At 36.6% G+C, this 14,990-nt stretch overlaps 1 protein-coding gene across 4 annotated transcripts in view; it reads left to right on the forward strand.

Moving 5' to 3' along the window:
* Positions 1–14,990, forward strand: part of LOC150096338 (cell division cycle and apoptosis regulator protein 1-like) — a 557,664-nt gene that overhangs the window by 534,396 nt on the left and 8,278 nt on the right. For all 4 annotated transcript variants that reach the window (XM_090408838.1, XM_090408841.1, XM_090408840.1 and 1 more), the window contains one exon: positions 12,813–13,067. In XM_090408838.1, coding sequence (XP_090264964.1) covers positions 12,813–13,067 — 255 coding nt within the window. The remainder of the gene's footprint in view (positions 1–12,812; positions 13,068–14,990) is intronic.

Genomic DNA, 14,990 nt, shown 5'->3' on the forward strand with positions numbered 1-14,990 from the left:
TCTCCAACTCTATTCAATATATATATATTGATCAGATTATTGAAATATGGAAAACAACAATTAAACAAGGTATCCAATTAACCAGAAGAACTGTTATCAATACAATGCTGTATGCAGATGATCAGATTATATTACAAGACAATGAAGATGACCTTCAAAAATCAGTTTATGAATTAAACAAAATAAGACAACAATTCTTCTTCTTCTTCTTTCATTCTGCATTATCCCATGTTAAATGAGGTCGGCACACTGATCTTTAACCTTCCTCTTCCAAGTTCTCCGGTCCATGGCATCCTTCGGACTCCATCCTTTCTTCCTAAGATCCTCTGTCACCTTATCCCTCCACCTGAGCTTGGGCCTGCCTCTTTTCCTCCTTCCCTCCAACTCCATATACTCCACTTGTTTACCAACATACTCCTCACCCTTCCTCTCTACATGTCCAAACCACCTCAGCTTACTTTCTTGTATCTTCTTGCTAATTGGTCCCACCTTAACCATCCCTCTGATGTAGTCATTCCTTATCCTGTCCTTCTTTGTCACACCACTCATCCATCTCAATATCCTCATCTCCGCTACCTCCATCTTCTTCTCCTGTGCCTTGGTTATAGGCCATGTCTCCACACCATGGAACATCGCCAGCCTCACCACCATCTTATACAGCTTTCCTTTCCTCTTACAACTCACTCTCTTGTCGCACAGGACCCTGCTCATCTTTCTCCAATTCATCCAACCGCATGTTATTCGGTGCTGTATTTCCTCATCCAAGTCACCATTCCTCTCAACTACCAACCCAAGGTATTTGAATTTCTTCCCTGAAATTAGCCTTTCACCCTGGAGTCATATGACCATATCCTCGTCACTCCCCATTGACATATATTCAGTCTTCACCCGGTTAATTCTCATGCGTCTCTCCTCCAGTGCCTTTCTCCACTCTTCCAGTGTATTTTCAAGCTTCTCTCGGGATGATTCGCATAGAACAATGTTGTCAGCAAACAGCATGCTCCATGGTGCCTCCTTCTTGAAATCCTCCACTAGTACATCCATGACCAGGTCAAAGAGGTAGGGGCTCAGAGCTGACCCTTGGTGTAGCCCTACGACAATGGGGAACCCTTCTGTCATGCCGACACTAGACCTGACCTGAGTTTCTCTTCCCTCATACATCTCCTTCACCAACCTCACGTACTTCTCCAACACTCCCTTCTTCCTCATACACCTCCTGCCTGGCCACTCTGTCCTATGCCTTTTCCAGGTCTATAAATACCAAGTGCAGATCCACTTGCATCTCTCTATATTTCTCCATCAATCGCCTTAGCGCAAATATCGCATCCGTTGTCCCTCTTCCTGGCATAAATCCAAACTGCTCCTCACCAATTTTCGTTTCCTGCCGTATCCTTCCTTCAATTATTCTTTCCCATATCTTCAATATGTGTGACATCAGCTTGATCCCTCTATAGTTGCCACAGTCTTGAACATCTCCTCTTTCTTTGTAGATTGGGATGAGAATACTTTTCCTCCATTCCTCTGGTATCTTTTCCTGTTGGGCTATTTTCCTCATTAGATCCCATAACATATCCATGCCTTCACTGCTCAAACTTTTCCACACTTCCCCAGGTATCTGGTCTGCCCTCACAGCCTTTCCATTCTTCATTTTTCTTAGTACCCAATCCACTTCCTCTCTACTTATGTCTTGCACCGGTCTCTCGTTTGCCTCTCCATCCTCACACCTCTCTCTCGGATTCTCCTCATTTAGTAGTTTACGGAAATATTCTTTCCATCTTCCTCTGATTTTGTCCTCCTCTTGTAATACTACTCCTGAGGCATTCTTTATCTGCTTGACTGATGTTATGTCTTTCGAGGCCTTATCTCTGGGTTTCACTATTCTCAACAACTGAGCTTCACCACCGTTTCTCTCCAGTTCTTCATAAACCTCATCAACTGCTCTCGCTTTCACTCTTGCCACAGCTCTCTTTGCATTTTTCTTCGCTAATCTATATGCCTCCTTGTCAGCTCTAGTTCCAGTCATGTCCCATTTTTTCTTTGCCTCTTTCTTTTCCTTGATCTCCAACTGCACCTCCTCATTCCACCACCATGCCTCCTTATCCTCAGGCAGTTCCCTTTCCTGATGTTATACCAAGCACCTCTTCTCCAATTTTTCTAATATTCCGACTATTAACGTCCCACCATTCTTCCACATCCTCTGGTACCTTCATTACTTTCAATACCTTTTCTTTAAACTTATTCCTTGGGCCTTCCTCTTCCAATTCCAAACCACTTTATTCTCCTCTGTATCCGCCACTTCCATCTATTCTTCTTTTCCCCTTTTATATCACAGTCTACCACAACCAACCTGTGCTGTGCCGCCACACTTTCTCCATTAATCACTTTACAGTTTTTCACCTCCTTCAGATGTTTCCTACGGCACATAATATAGTCAATCTGACTCATTCTATACACGCATCTTATAGGTTATCAAATGCCCAACTCTCTTCTTGAACCACGTGTTAGCTATAGCCAGATCGAAGGCCACAGCACATTCTATAATTCTTTTACCTTCTTCATTTCTTTCACCACTACTCCAACCCCATGTACCCTTTCTTCACCGCTTCGTCGCCTTCCTACATGCCCATTCAGATCTGCTTTGACGATCACTCTCTCACCATCAGGGATTCCCATTACTACTTGGTCAAGTTCTCTCCAGAATGTCTCTTTCTCCTCCTCATCGCAACCTACTTGTGGGGCATAGCCACACTTCCTCCCATCTCAAGCTTAACGCTCATAATCCGATCATTCTTCCGCCGCACCTCACAGACTCCACCCTTCAGCTCCTTATCGATGATAATTCCAACTCCATTTCTTCCCTTCTCATTCACACCACTATAAAACAGTTTATATCCCTCTGCCAGCTGCTTTGCTATATTGCCCTTCCACCTTGTCTCCTGCCTCCTGCATGCACAAGATCTTCAGCTTCCTTCTTCCCATCATGTCCACTATCTCCCTACTCTTCTCATTCAGTGACCCGATTCTTACTTTACACACACTCTCTTTCTGTTGGACTCGCTTCTTTAGCCGTACCTGTCCTTGGTTCAGTAGCCCTAGCCCGCTTCTCACAGTCCTCAGGCGACAGAACTGCGCGTCACTTACGGGGGACGCCCTAACCGTGGTCCTTTCTCTGTTATTCAGCATTTCATCCTTGGTTTTGGCATGGTTTTTTTTTATGGCCGGATGACCTTCCTGATGCCAACACTCCCCATTTATCCGGGCTTGGGACCGGCACTGAGAAGACTAATTTGCCCTCCCCAGCGGTTGGGTTAAAAATAAGCCAACAATACAATTTATAAATTGAAAAAATTTTAAATTTAAAAACAAAAATCATAGCAAAAGTTAAAGGTCTAGATCATGTTAGATCAAGCAAATAGTTATTGAAAATGAAATAATAGATATAATTAATTATATAATAAAATAATTATTTAGGCTGCATAATAACATCTAAAAGATAAAGATATAAATGAAAAAAATAAAGAAATTCCAGAAAATATGTGGAACAAGTGAAAGGACACTGAATAAAAAAAACAAGACAAGAAACTCAACTAAAATTTTATAAAGTACAGGCAGCCCTCGGTTTATGATGGTTCAATTTACGCCGATTCACAATAATACCGGATTCCTGCATGCTATCTTACTGTAGTGTGGTCTGACTGAGAAATGACACTAGTAGGCACACTAGTGTTTACAGCTACTACGACGTATATGTATCAAACCTAGTTTTACTGTTGAATCTATCTAATTGTTCTATTTATTTTTTTTACATACATACATATTTAAATTGATAAAGTACATAATTACATACCATGTCTGATAAAAGAAAGTTAGTAGAACTTGGTTTTAAGAAGGTGTGGAAATCAATCACACTTGAAAAGAAGATGGAGGTGATGCAAAGAAGGGAAGATGGGCAGACATGTGCTAATGTCTGTAGAAGTATGAACTTACCTCTATCAACTGTTACTACAATTATGAAAAATGCAGATAGAATAAAACAGTCTACGCAACAATCTACAGCAGCACTAAATGCAAAGCATGTAAGTTATAGCAGGTGTAAACTCATGAAAAAATGGAAAAATTATTATCATTATGGGTGGATGACTTGAATCAGAAAAACATTCCTCTGATGCAGACTGTTATAACTGAGAAAGCAAAAACAGTTTTTGAGAATCTTAAAAAGACAGATGGAGGTGAAGAAACATTTTTAGGAAGCAAAGGTTGGTTCATGAGATTTAAGTCTCGGAGTAAGTGCCATAGTGTCAAATTTTGTGGTGAGATGGCAAGTGCAGCTGTTGCAGCAGTGGATGCTTTTCCTAAAGAATTTTAAGACTGTGTAGAACAAGGAAGTTATCCTCCTGATCTCATTTTTAATGTTGATGAGACTGGGCTCAACTGGAAAAAATTGTCATCACACCCCTTTGTTTCCTGTGAAGAACGTTCTGCTCCAGGTTTTAAAGCTGCAAAAGATCGACTTACACTTTTGTTGGGTGCAAATGTCTCCGGAACTTTGAAGCTTAAACCAATGTCGGTGTACCATTCACAGATACGTGCCTTCAAGAGTCTAAAAGCCATGCTGCCAGTCTATTGGAAATGGAACAAGAAAGCTTGAGTTACACAAGACGTTTTTATAGATTGGTACACAAATTATTTTTCTCCTGTCCTACTGTGCTTCACTTCTGTAAAGAAAATGATTTCCCAGCCAAGGCATTGCTTCTCTTGGATAATGCCCCTGGACATCCTCAAAACCTTGCTGAAGTAAGAACACCATTGGCTGTCAAGGTTTACATGCTCCCAAACACAACATCGCTTTTGCAACCGATGGATCAGGGGATTATATCAATCTTCAAAGCCTATTACCTCCGTATAACATTATGGAAATGATAACAGTCTTGGACACTTCAGGAAAAACTATTAAAGACTATTGGTGGTCATTCGATATTTTGAAGGGCATTAGCAACATCAAGGCAGCTTGGAACGAAGTGTCAGCAAAGTGTTTAAAAAGGAGCATGGCGAAAACTTCTTCCAAATTTATGCACGATTTCGAGGAATTAAAGCAAGAGGAGAATGTTATTGAAGATGTTACCAAGATTGCGTGAGAGGTGGGATTGGATGATATTACAGCTGAAGATGTGACAGAAGTCTTAGAGAGCCATGATAAACTGCTTTCCAATGAAGACTTAAAAGAATTAGCCGAACCATTAAGTCAACATCCAAAGGAGGAGAAAGAAAATGAAGAAGGTCCTCTGAAAGATATAAAAACAGCCAATTTACAGCATATCCTTGCAAGCATAGAGACATTGACTGATGAACTCTGCGAAATGGACCATGATTGTGAACGGAGTGTGAACGTAAAAAGGAGTGTAGTCACATCTATTTGACCTTAAAGAAAGAAAAAAAAAATGAACTCCTTAAAGTAAGAAAAAGAAAATCTAGGCAGTTAACACTGGATACTTTATTCAAAAAAAATACAGGTGATCCAAAACCAGGAACTTCAACATAGAAATATGTAATATCTTTTCGAAGTTTCGTATTTTTTGTATATAATTTTGTTTTGTTTTCGTTATTAATAATTTTATTTTAACAAATATGTATGTATGTATTATCAAAGCTTTAAATATAATAATATTACAGATACTCCATGTGCATATTTTTTGACTGCGCAGAACTTAACTTTGTACCTCCCATTGAAATTGGGTTTGTTTTACACTGATTCGGTTTATGCCCGTTTTTTCAGGAACGGAAGTGAGGCATAAACCGAGGGCTGCCTGTAATGGCTACTCCCACTCTGTTATATGGTTCAGAAACATGGACTGTTAAGAAGAAAGATGAAAGTAAAATACAAGCCACAGAGATGAGATTTTTAAGAGAGCAGTTAAAGGATGCTCAAAATTGTTTTGATCATATAAGAAATGAAGACATCAGAAAAGAACTAGGTATTTATGATGTAAATTAAAAGATCAAGGAATATAGAGAGAGTTGGAAAGATATCAGCTCCCAAAAGAAGTGGATAGATATATACCAAAGGGAAAGTGGAAGATAGGAAGACCAGCTGCAAAGATAGAGTGACCAGTGAAGCCAGAACAGGCAAATGTCTAATCCTTGAAGAGAAGAAGAATATTAAGTCTTAATTTTTTTTGTGTTAAATGTGGATTTTGATTGTTTATGGAATATTCAAGTTTACGGCTCTGGAGAAGGCATCATCATTTTAAATTAACTATCTATCATCTTGAATGTTACAGTTATTCTTCTTCTTTCAAGATATAGACGGACTCTGAGATACGTAAATCGTAGAAATTTGCTCAGCCTCACATGCTGCATTGTCCCAGTTCTGACATGTCTCTTGCCGTGAACACACGTATATAGTGTTTTGCTTATTTTCACATTTTTGGTGTTTTTTCTAAATGTTATGCACATTGGATTGAATAAAAACAAGAACTACCGGCACATTTACGACCAGTCATTGCTGTGTTAAATGTGCCCTTGAATCAAAACAATAACCATCTCACAAATGTACTGTAATCAATCTAGAGAAGATGAACTTATGGATAATAAAGAAATATGAAGGTGAACAAAGCTTATCAGGTATAGTACGTGAACTCGGTCTTGAAGTATTGACAGTAAATACCATAGTAAAGGATGCCTCACATATAAAAGAACATGTTAAAAGGAACAGCCAGCATGAGAACAACCATAATAACAAAAACTCGTGAAGACACACTAACAGAGATAAAAAAATTACGTACAATATGTTGAAAGTTTATTTTTCACTTGGTTAGGCTATAATAAATTTAGTTTAATCCTTTATCCGAGTGTGAGCAAACAAAGTTTGCGCCTGAATATATCTTCAGGACTGGGGTAAGGTAGTACAACCCCGGGCAACTCGCAGCAAAGGTGGAGCAAGCTAACATCACTCCTATCTCAGTATCTCCCATAATGCAAAACACATCTCCTTACAGATATATAATCTGTATATCTGTAAGGAGATGTGTTATGCATTAAGGGAAGGGCCACTACCCAGACTAGTTTCAACCTTTATTGAGGTCTCTTCGGTGGGAGCCAGGCCCAGAGGTGGAGATACCTGACAGAAGCAATGGCAGGTCATCTTTACCTATACCACCTTACCCCAGTCCTGAAGATATTTTCAGGTGCAAACTTTGTTTGCTCACACTTGGATAAAGGATTAAACTAAATTTATTATAGTCTAACCAAGTGAAAAATAAACTTTCAACATCTTTCTCTAAATCCATAGTAATTTAATAAAAAGGTGGCACACCGTTTGGCAATTCCTATAGGTAAAGATGACCTGCCATTGCTTCTGTTTGGTATCTCCACCTCTGGGCCTGGCTCCCACTGAAGAGACCTCAATAAAGGTCGAAACTAGTCTGGGTAGTGGCCCTTTCCTTAATGCATAACATTATGTATATCCGTAAGATGTGTTTTGCATTATGGGAGATACTGAGATAGGAGTGATGTTAGTTTGCTCCACCTTTGCTGCGAGTTGCCCGGTGTTGTTACTACCTTACCCCATAAGATATTTTCAGGTGCAAACTTTGTTTGCTCACACTTGGATAAAGGATTAAACTAAATTTATTATACATACAATACGGATGGAAGACCAGATTCAGAAACATGTTCCTTTGGGCTTTATGACAATACAAGTTAAGGGAAGAAGTTTATTTGAGAACCTTAAGGGAAAATATCATGAGCTGCAAGCAGTGGTTGGTTTGCACATTTTAAAAATCGTGCTAGCACTTTCGAATGGTCAAATTGCAAAATATATTTGGCGTGTTCAGTGTTTAAAAATTGCCCAACTGAATATGGTGTGTAAAATATATGCATCTTTTATGTATTTAATACAGGATGTTTATCATTTTTTTTTTTTACTATTTAATATTTCTGCCTTGAATTATATGTTTAGTTTCTGCATAGATGTTTGACATGACAAAGTCTACTAGAAAGGGTCGGAGGAAAGGAGGTCTTTCTACATCTCTTTTCCCTTTAGGTTTATATTTTATTGCTTCTTTTGATAGCCATTCTGCTTCCATTTGTTGCACATGTTCTCTCCACTTCTTTCAGTGTTCTTTTAGTTTACCATTTATTGCCTGTATTTGTAATGTTATGTCATCATTTTGTGTTCTATCCATTCTTGTACATCCTTGAACTGCTCTAAGAAATTTATTTCAGTTGCTTGTATTCTGTTTTCATCTTTTTTTCTTTCTATCCAACTTTCTGAACCATATAATATCGTTAGTATTGGAGTTTATCTTAATTGTTTCCTTGTTTTGCCTTTTGTTATTCATCTCAGAGTACCACAGATTGTTTGAAAATTGTGTAATTTATTATCGACATCATTATCTCTATCAAATGTTATATCACATCCTAGATACTGAAAACGTGTTACTTGTTCTAGAGTTTTGTTTTCAATTACTATTTTAGTTTATATGGAATATTGAGAGCCTCTGTAGCTCAGTTAGTACAGATGAAGCCCTTTGGCCTGAAAGACCTGGATTTGATTCCCATCCATGATGTGAGGAACACTTTATCTGGTCTCGTTTGACTAAAGGTGAGTTTAGCTGGTCTCATATGGAGGTAGGGTTTTTTTTCACCTGGAAACTAGGTTTTTTCATCCTCAGAACAGGCAAACTGGCCCCTCCTTGATAACATGCACACACACACACATAGGGATTTACAGCCATGAATAGTTATGACAATATGTGGAAGGGATAGGGTCCTCACCACATGTTGTAACGTCCCATAGTTAACCATGAGTCACATCATAGTAGTCAACCTCTTAGATAGGAGATCACACTTGAATGGGATGGATGGATGGGATATTTACCCCAGAATGCCATAATTTTAATTTACTTTAATGAAATTTGTAAATTGTATTCACAAGTTAATTGCCATAAATGGTGAACAGATCTCTGAAGGTCGTCTTCCTATTTTTGTGTAGGTACTTAATCATCTGCAAAAGCATAGTGTTTACTGTTGTATGTTGAGTGATATTTATTCCTGGATTTACTACAGATTTCTACTTTCTTATTAGATCATTTATATCTATCTATCTATATATATATTAAATATGGTAGAAGAAAGGCTACATTCTTGTCAGACTCCCGATTAGTTTCTATTTCTTCTGCTATGTATTCATTAATATTTATGATTGCAGTTGTATTGTTATATAGGCTCTTAATTGCATTTAATAACTGTTTTGGATAGCTTCAGTCTTCAATTACATTCCATAATGTTTGTCTATTAACTCAGTCAAAGGCTCTTTCATAACTATTAAATGCCAGGTATGTTGCAGATAATTCAGCAACTGTTTAACATATTCAGGAATCTTACTTTAAAAGGGGTAGCACTGTAATTAACTCTGAGGTGATTTCATATGTTCCTGCTGCTTTTCTTTTCTTTTTCTGTTGTAGTTGTTGTTGATGAAGCTTCTTCCGATTCCCCCATCAACAATAAATTTATTCTTGTATTATTTACATTTTTATGTTCTATTTCTTCTTTACTTCTTCTGGTTCCCATCTGCCATATGGCCGGGGGAGGGTAGCTATATGCTACCATTCTAGGGAGAGATGACTATGAGCAAGGTGGTTTCCCGTTGCCTTCCTTGCCGTAAGTATTTATGACTGTAACCTGTGTGTTCACGGGGCCGGTTTGCCTGCTTGCGGGATGAAAAACCCCAGATAAACTGGCGGAAAAAACCCTGCTGCCCACGCCCAAGACCGGCTAACTTGGCTATGGCTGAGGAAGATCCTTAAGCTCCTTACGTCGTGGACGGGAATCGAACCTAGGACACTCCTTCCCCAGGCATATGGTTGCGAAGCGCAAAGCCACTAGGCTAACCGCGCGGTCTTCTTTACTAAGGGATGGATTATACCATAGTTGTTTGTAATGTTCTAACCATTCTTCCTTTGAGATTCCTGTAATTTCTGTTACATCTTTTTTTTTTCTGATTTATTCATGTTTCATTAATTTATAAGCAATGTTTTTGTGGCCATGCGAATCATTTTCAATATTGTTAATAAATCCTTCCCAAGAATCTTAGTGAGCTTTTCTTGCAATATTTCTTTTAGTCCTGTAAGCTTCTAGTGATTCTGGTGTTTATTTCTGCAAGTGTAGCATGTAAGTTTTTTGTTTTTCTTCTATAGCTGTTGCTATTTCATCATTCCAAATTTTTAGTCATTTTTTTTCCTCTTTGTCCAAAGAACCTCTTCTCCTCTTTGTTTTATTAATTGGCTTATGTTTATCCATTCTTCATTTATGCCAGAAGAGACAGGAATTTGAAATGAGAATTTAATTATTGTAGTGAGTCAATTGGTTTTTATATAGATTTCTAATACTATCTTCTTGGAGTAGGTAAATTTTGTAGTTTCTTTCTTTATTTTTCTTTTCATTAGATTCTCATGGTTTCTGTGATTTCTTTCCTGCTTGTATTGCTGTGTTTGAGATTACCAAGAAACGGTGTGTGAGTATACACTACTTGGAAACAAGCCAATGGACACCCCCATGGGCAAGGTGCATTCTGTCATGTGTTTGTAGCTGGTATAAATTGGAGAAATATGAAGTTCTGAAGTCAGTGCAACAGTGTCCAGGTGAAATGGCTGTGAGAAGGGAACTGATGGAGTTTGCAAAAGGCATTGTGATAGGATGCCATGTTGCAGGCATATCTTTCTTTGGCAAATTGTTAACAAATTGGGCCATCCCAGGTCAACAATCAGTGATACCATACTGAGATAGAAGCACAGAGAGTCAACTGCAAGTGCTTCCTGCAGTGGACAGCCCATCACACTCACCATACATGACCATAGGGTGCTACAAAGGATAATATGTAAAAACCTCCTTTTGTCAGCCGACTTGTTGAATGTGGAGTTCCGAGCATCAACTGGAACATGAATCTACACAAACACATTCAGGACCGAGGCTTGCAGGTGGGTTTCCATGGTAGGACTGCAATATGCAAGCCCCGCATTACCCAAACCAACATGCAGTATTGTCTTCAGTGGTGTAAAGAGTATGCACAATGGGACTTGGAAGCTTGGAAAGCTCTGTTATGGAGCAACAAATCACATTTCACCCTCTACCAAGCAGATGGATGTTGGTTTGGTGGGTACCAGGTGAACATCTCTTACCAGAGTGCATAACTCCAGCTGTGAAATTCAGAGGTATGATTGTTTGGTTCTGTTGGCCACAAACATTGAACTCCAAGAGGTATCTGAACATTATAGAAAATGCAATGCTTCCTACTTTGTAGTGTTTCTATAAAGCTGACCATTGTCTCTTTCAGCAATGCACCATGTAGTTACAGGTTTTCTGTAACTACACAGTTTGTGGAGGACATGAATGTCACACTTGACTGGCCTCCACAGAGCCCTGATCTCAATTTTATTAAACATTTGTAGAATGTACTGGAGCATCGGGTGAGGTCAGGGGACATCCGTCCCAGTCCAGGACCTCATTATATGCCTATAGGAAGAATGGTCCAAAATTCCCATTGATGATCATGTAGTGTATTAATGATCATAGTCATCCAACACTCCATGTATATTTAGGGATATCGTTTTTTCTTAAAAATGTGTTTGTAATTTTTAATTCATAATAAAATGAGAAATCTCTCCGTTTATTTCCATTTTGATTTAAATGTTGTTCTCCATATCTACCTACAATCTATGGTATACTTTTGTTCCCTACTGTAGCACTGGAATCAAAGTCTCCTGCAGTTATAAAATTTTTAATAAGTAATTATTGTAAGATAGCCTCTTTTGAATTTCAGTCTCACCACCAATGAAATAACACAGTCGCTGTTATTTCATTAATAAAAGTGTAGCTCTTAATTCTGTTCTTCCATTTTTGATTAATCATTATAGCTTCATCACAGCTTTCTCTTTTATTGTGCACTACGCTACCACTGTATTATTACATAATCTACCATTTCTATAGTTCCTTATTGCTGCCATGTTTATAGTTGTGCATGGTTTATCCCCCCCCCCCACACACACACTCTTAAATCAACCATACGATTGGATACACAATTTCAGTTGTACTGTAGCAGTTTTAATAAGTAACAAAAACATTTTATTGTTAGTTAATAGGAAATTAAATAGCAATTTTTATTGTTTTAAAATATTGTGCAAAATGGGATCAAATATTGCTTTCTTACACAGTATTATTGTGACTAAATTTTTAGATTAATGAATGCAGTCTCACAAAATTATCTAAAGAGAGAGAAAAGTTTATTTCTTGAGTCTAAAATTAATTTAGAGACTCCTACACACCAAAAAAGTACACAGTTCATAAAGTGAACTGTACATAAGCCTTGCTATGATTTCTTTTTTAGTTTGATGTACATAAGGATTCAGCACATGTTTAATAAAATTCATCATCATATTCTTCATATATATACCCTAAAAGGGTGAAAAGTTTCTTGCTTCCTGTCAATAATTTGCTTTCAAATTTGTCTGTTCTCTGTCCCAATATTGTCAGATCTTGTATTTCAGATACATAAGAATGAGTAGGTGGAAACACTTCTCAGGCCAGTGATTCCTTTAAGCAAAAGCACTAATAAAATATCAAGCTCCAATTGAAAGCAAAATGCCTGTAGCATGTTTATTTGAATTCTAAAGCTTTTAGTTTCAGAATACAAATGCTATTTGCCTGCTTGTTTATAATATAATGATGAATATTTATTATCTTTAATAATAAATACAGTATTTTATGCATTCATCAATTCATGCATTATTTTTTATTTATTTATTTTTTTTCACAAGGAAATCGTAGGTATTTGCCATCTTTCAAGTCTATATTGCAGCGTCCTCCAGAAATCAAGCCAAATGGTAATTTGCAAAATGCTGCTTTAGAAAATGGGCAACAGGCAACTAAAGATGATAATAATTATAAACTACCTCTGATCAGATACCAGGGTGCTATAGTTGATGTTGGCAAACTTTTACAGCAGCTTGAGCGCAGTGAAAAGGCCCGGGCTGATGCTGAACGAATGGTCAGAGAACTTGAAGAAGAGCTTGGTAAATTATTTTTTTAAAAAATTGTGTCATATGTATATACATAAATTTTGAAATATGATGATTTAAATGTATTATTCAAATATACAGATTTCAATTGTTTAATTTTATTGTAAACAATACATGTTAAGTTCACATTAGTTAAATCTAATGATTTTCAAACTTAGTGTTATGAAATCTTTCATGAAAGTTAGATACAAAGAAAGAAAGAAAGAAAGATAAAACAATTTTAAGTTTTGAAAAGATGAAAAGATTTATTCCACAAATAACATCTAAAAACTGATACTATGCTAATTAAAACACATTCCAATGAAACTTGTACCTAGATTAATATATGTGTGTGTGTTAATCTATATGTTAGTAGCATTAATCTACTATATGCTTGCAAACTTTAATGATGGGATTCACATAAAAAAAAAAAGTTAAAATCATAATTACAAGAGAGTCTGAGCTTTGATTAGGATATATTCCCAGAAGATTTAATCTCTCTGAGAAGCTTTTCCCACATAGGCATATTGTAATAGATAAATGTGTTCGTCACCACCAACAAACACACAAATAAACTAAAAATATATAAACTTGGCTTTTGTGTTAAAATAATCAAATGTAAAATTTAATTTAATGTAAAATACGCAAAAGATAAGTTTTCTAACATAGTAAGTATTACATCATTATTTAATATCTAACATATTAACTATTATATCCTTATCTAATATGTAATAATAATACACTTTAGAAACATTAAAAATTAAATAAAAAACTATTATAAATATTTCACTTTGTAGTAATTTAATATCCCTTCAGTTTCAAATATTCAAGATAACAAAGAGAGTAAGTAAACTGGTCTGATATGGAGATTCAAAATAGGCAAACCAGCTGAAGGACACACAATTAACTGACTTGATATATACTGATCTTATTAACTTAGCTGTTCACCTGAAATTTGGAATTGTAGCCATGAAATTTTGGCTGTAATTCTAACCAAACCAAATCTCCTTCACCTTAGCTGACTGTGTGTGTGAATTATTGGTTGAACAAGATTAAATGACTATACACCAGTGGTGGCTAGTACATAAGCACTTGGTTTAAACACATAAACGAAGAAAAAAATGAAAAAATTAAAATTTGTGTTTAAATAATAACAATGCTTTGCTTACAACATTATATAAATGCAATACAACATGTGAAAGGTTACAGCTTATGTTTTGACATTGATTGAATAGTTAATAATTGGAATTGTTTGATTAATGCTTTAGATTACGAAACAAATGCACTACGATTTAACGCCGATAGTTTGCATTTGTCATTGCACGGTTACGTCATTCCCAACTGTAACTGCTCAAATGGCAGTGTATTTTTAGTATGTTTACACGCCTTATTTCTGTGAGATATGAAATGTTTATTATTGGTGCATGTGCGTGGTGAACTATTTTTTGTAAATCTTATTTTATTTTGTTAAAATAACATATAATTATTTATTTATTATAAATACAAGGCTGAATTATGATGAGTGTCACTGTTGAAAATATGAAAAGAATAATATTTTTTCAATTATCGTTACACGAAACAAATGCACTGCAATCTAATGCCGATATTCGTTTGCCTTGTCGTTGCACGTTACGTCATTAGATACACTGCTGCTTGGGCAGTGTATTTTATGCCTGCGCTTGTTATTTCTGTGAGATATGAAACATTTATTATTGGTGCGTGGTGAACTATTTTTTTGTAAATCTTATTTTGTTTTATTAAAATAACATATAATTATTTATTTATTATAGATACAAGGCTGAATTATGACGAGTGCCACTGTTGAAAATATGAAAAGATTATATATTTGCAATTATCGTTACACGAAACAAATGCACTGCAATCTAATGCCGATATTCGTTTGCAGTTGTCATTGCTATTGATACGAAACTTTTATTA

Source organism: Typopeltis vanoorti, chromosome 19, assembly GCF_054136105.1.
Source record: "Typopeltis vanoorti isolate ZY-2024b chromosome 19, IOZ_Tvanoo_1.0, whole genome shotgun sequence".
NCBI classification, from domain to species: Eukaryota; Metazoa; Arthropoda; class Arachnida; order Uropygi; family Thelyphonidae; genus Typopeltis; species Typopeltis vanoorti.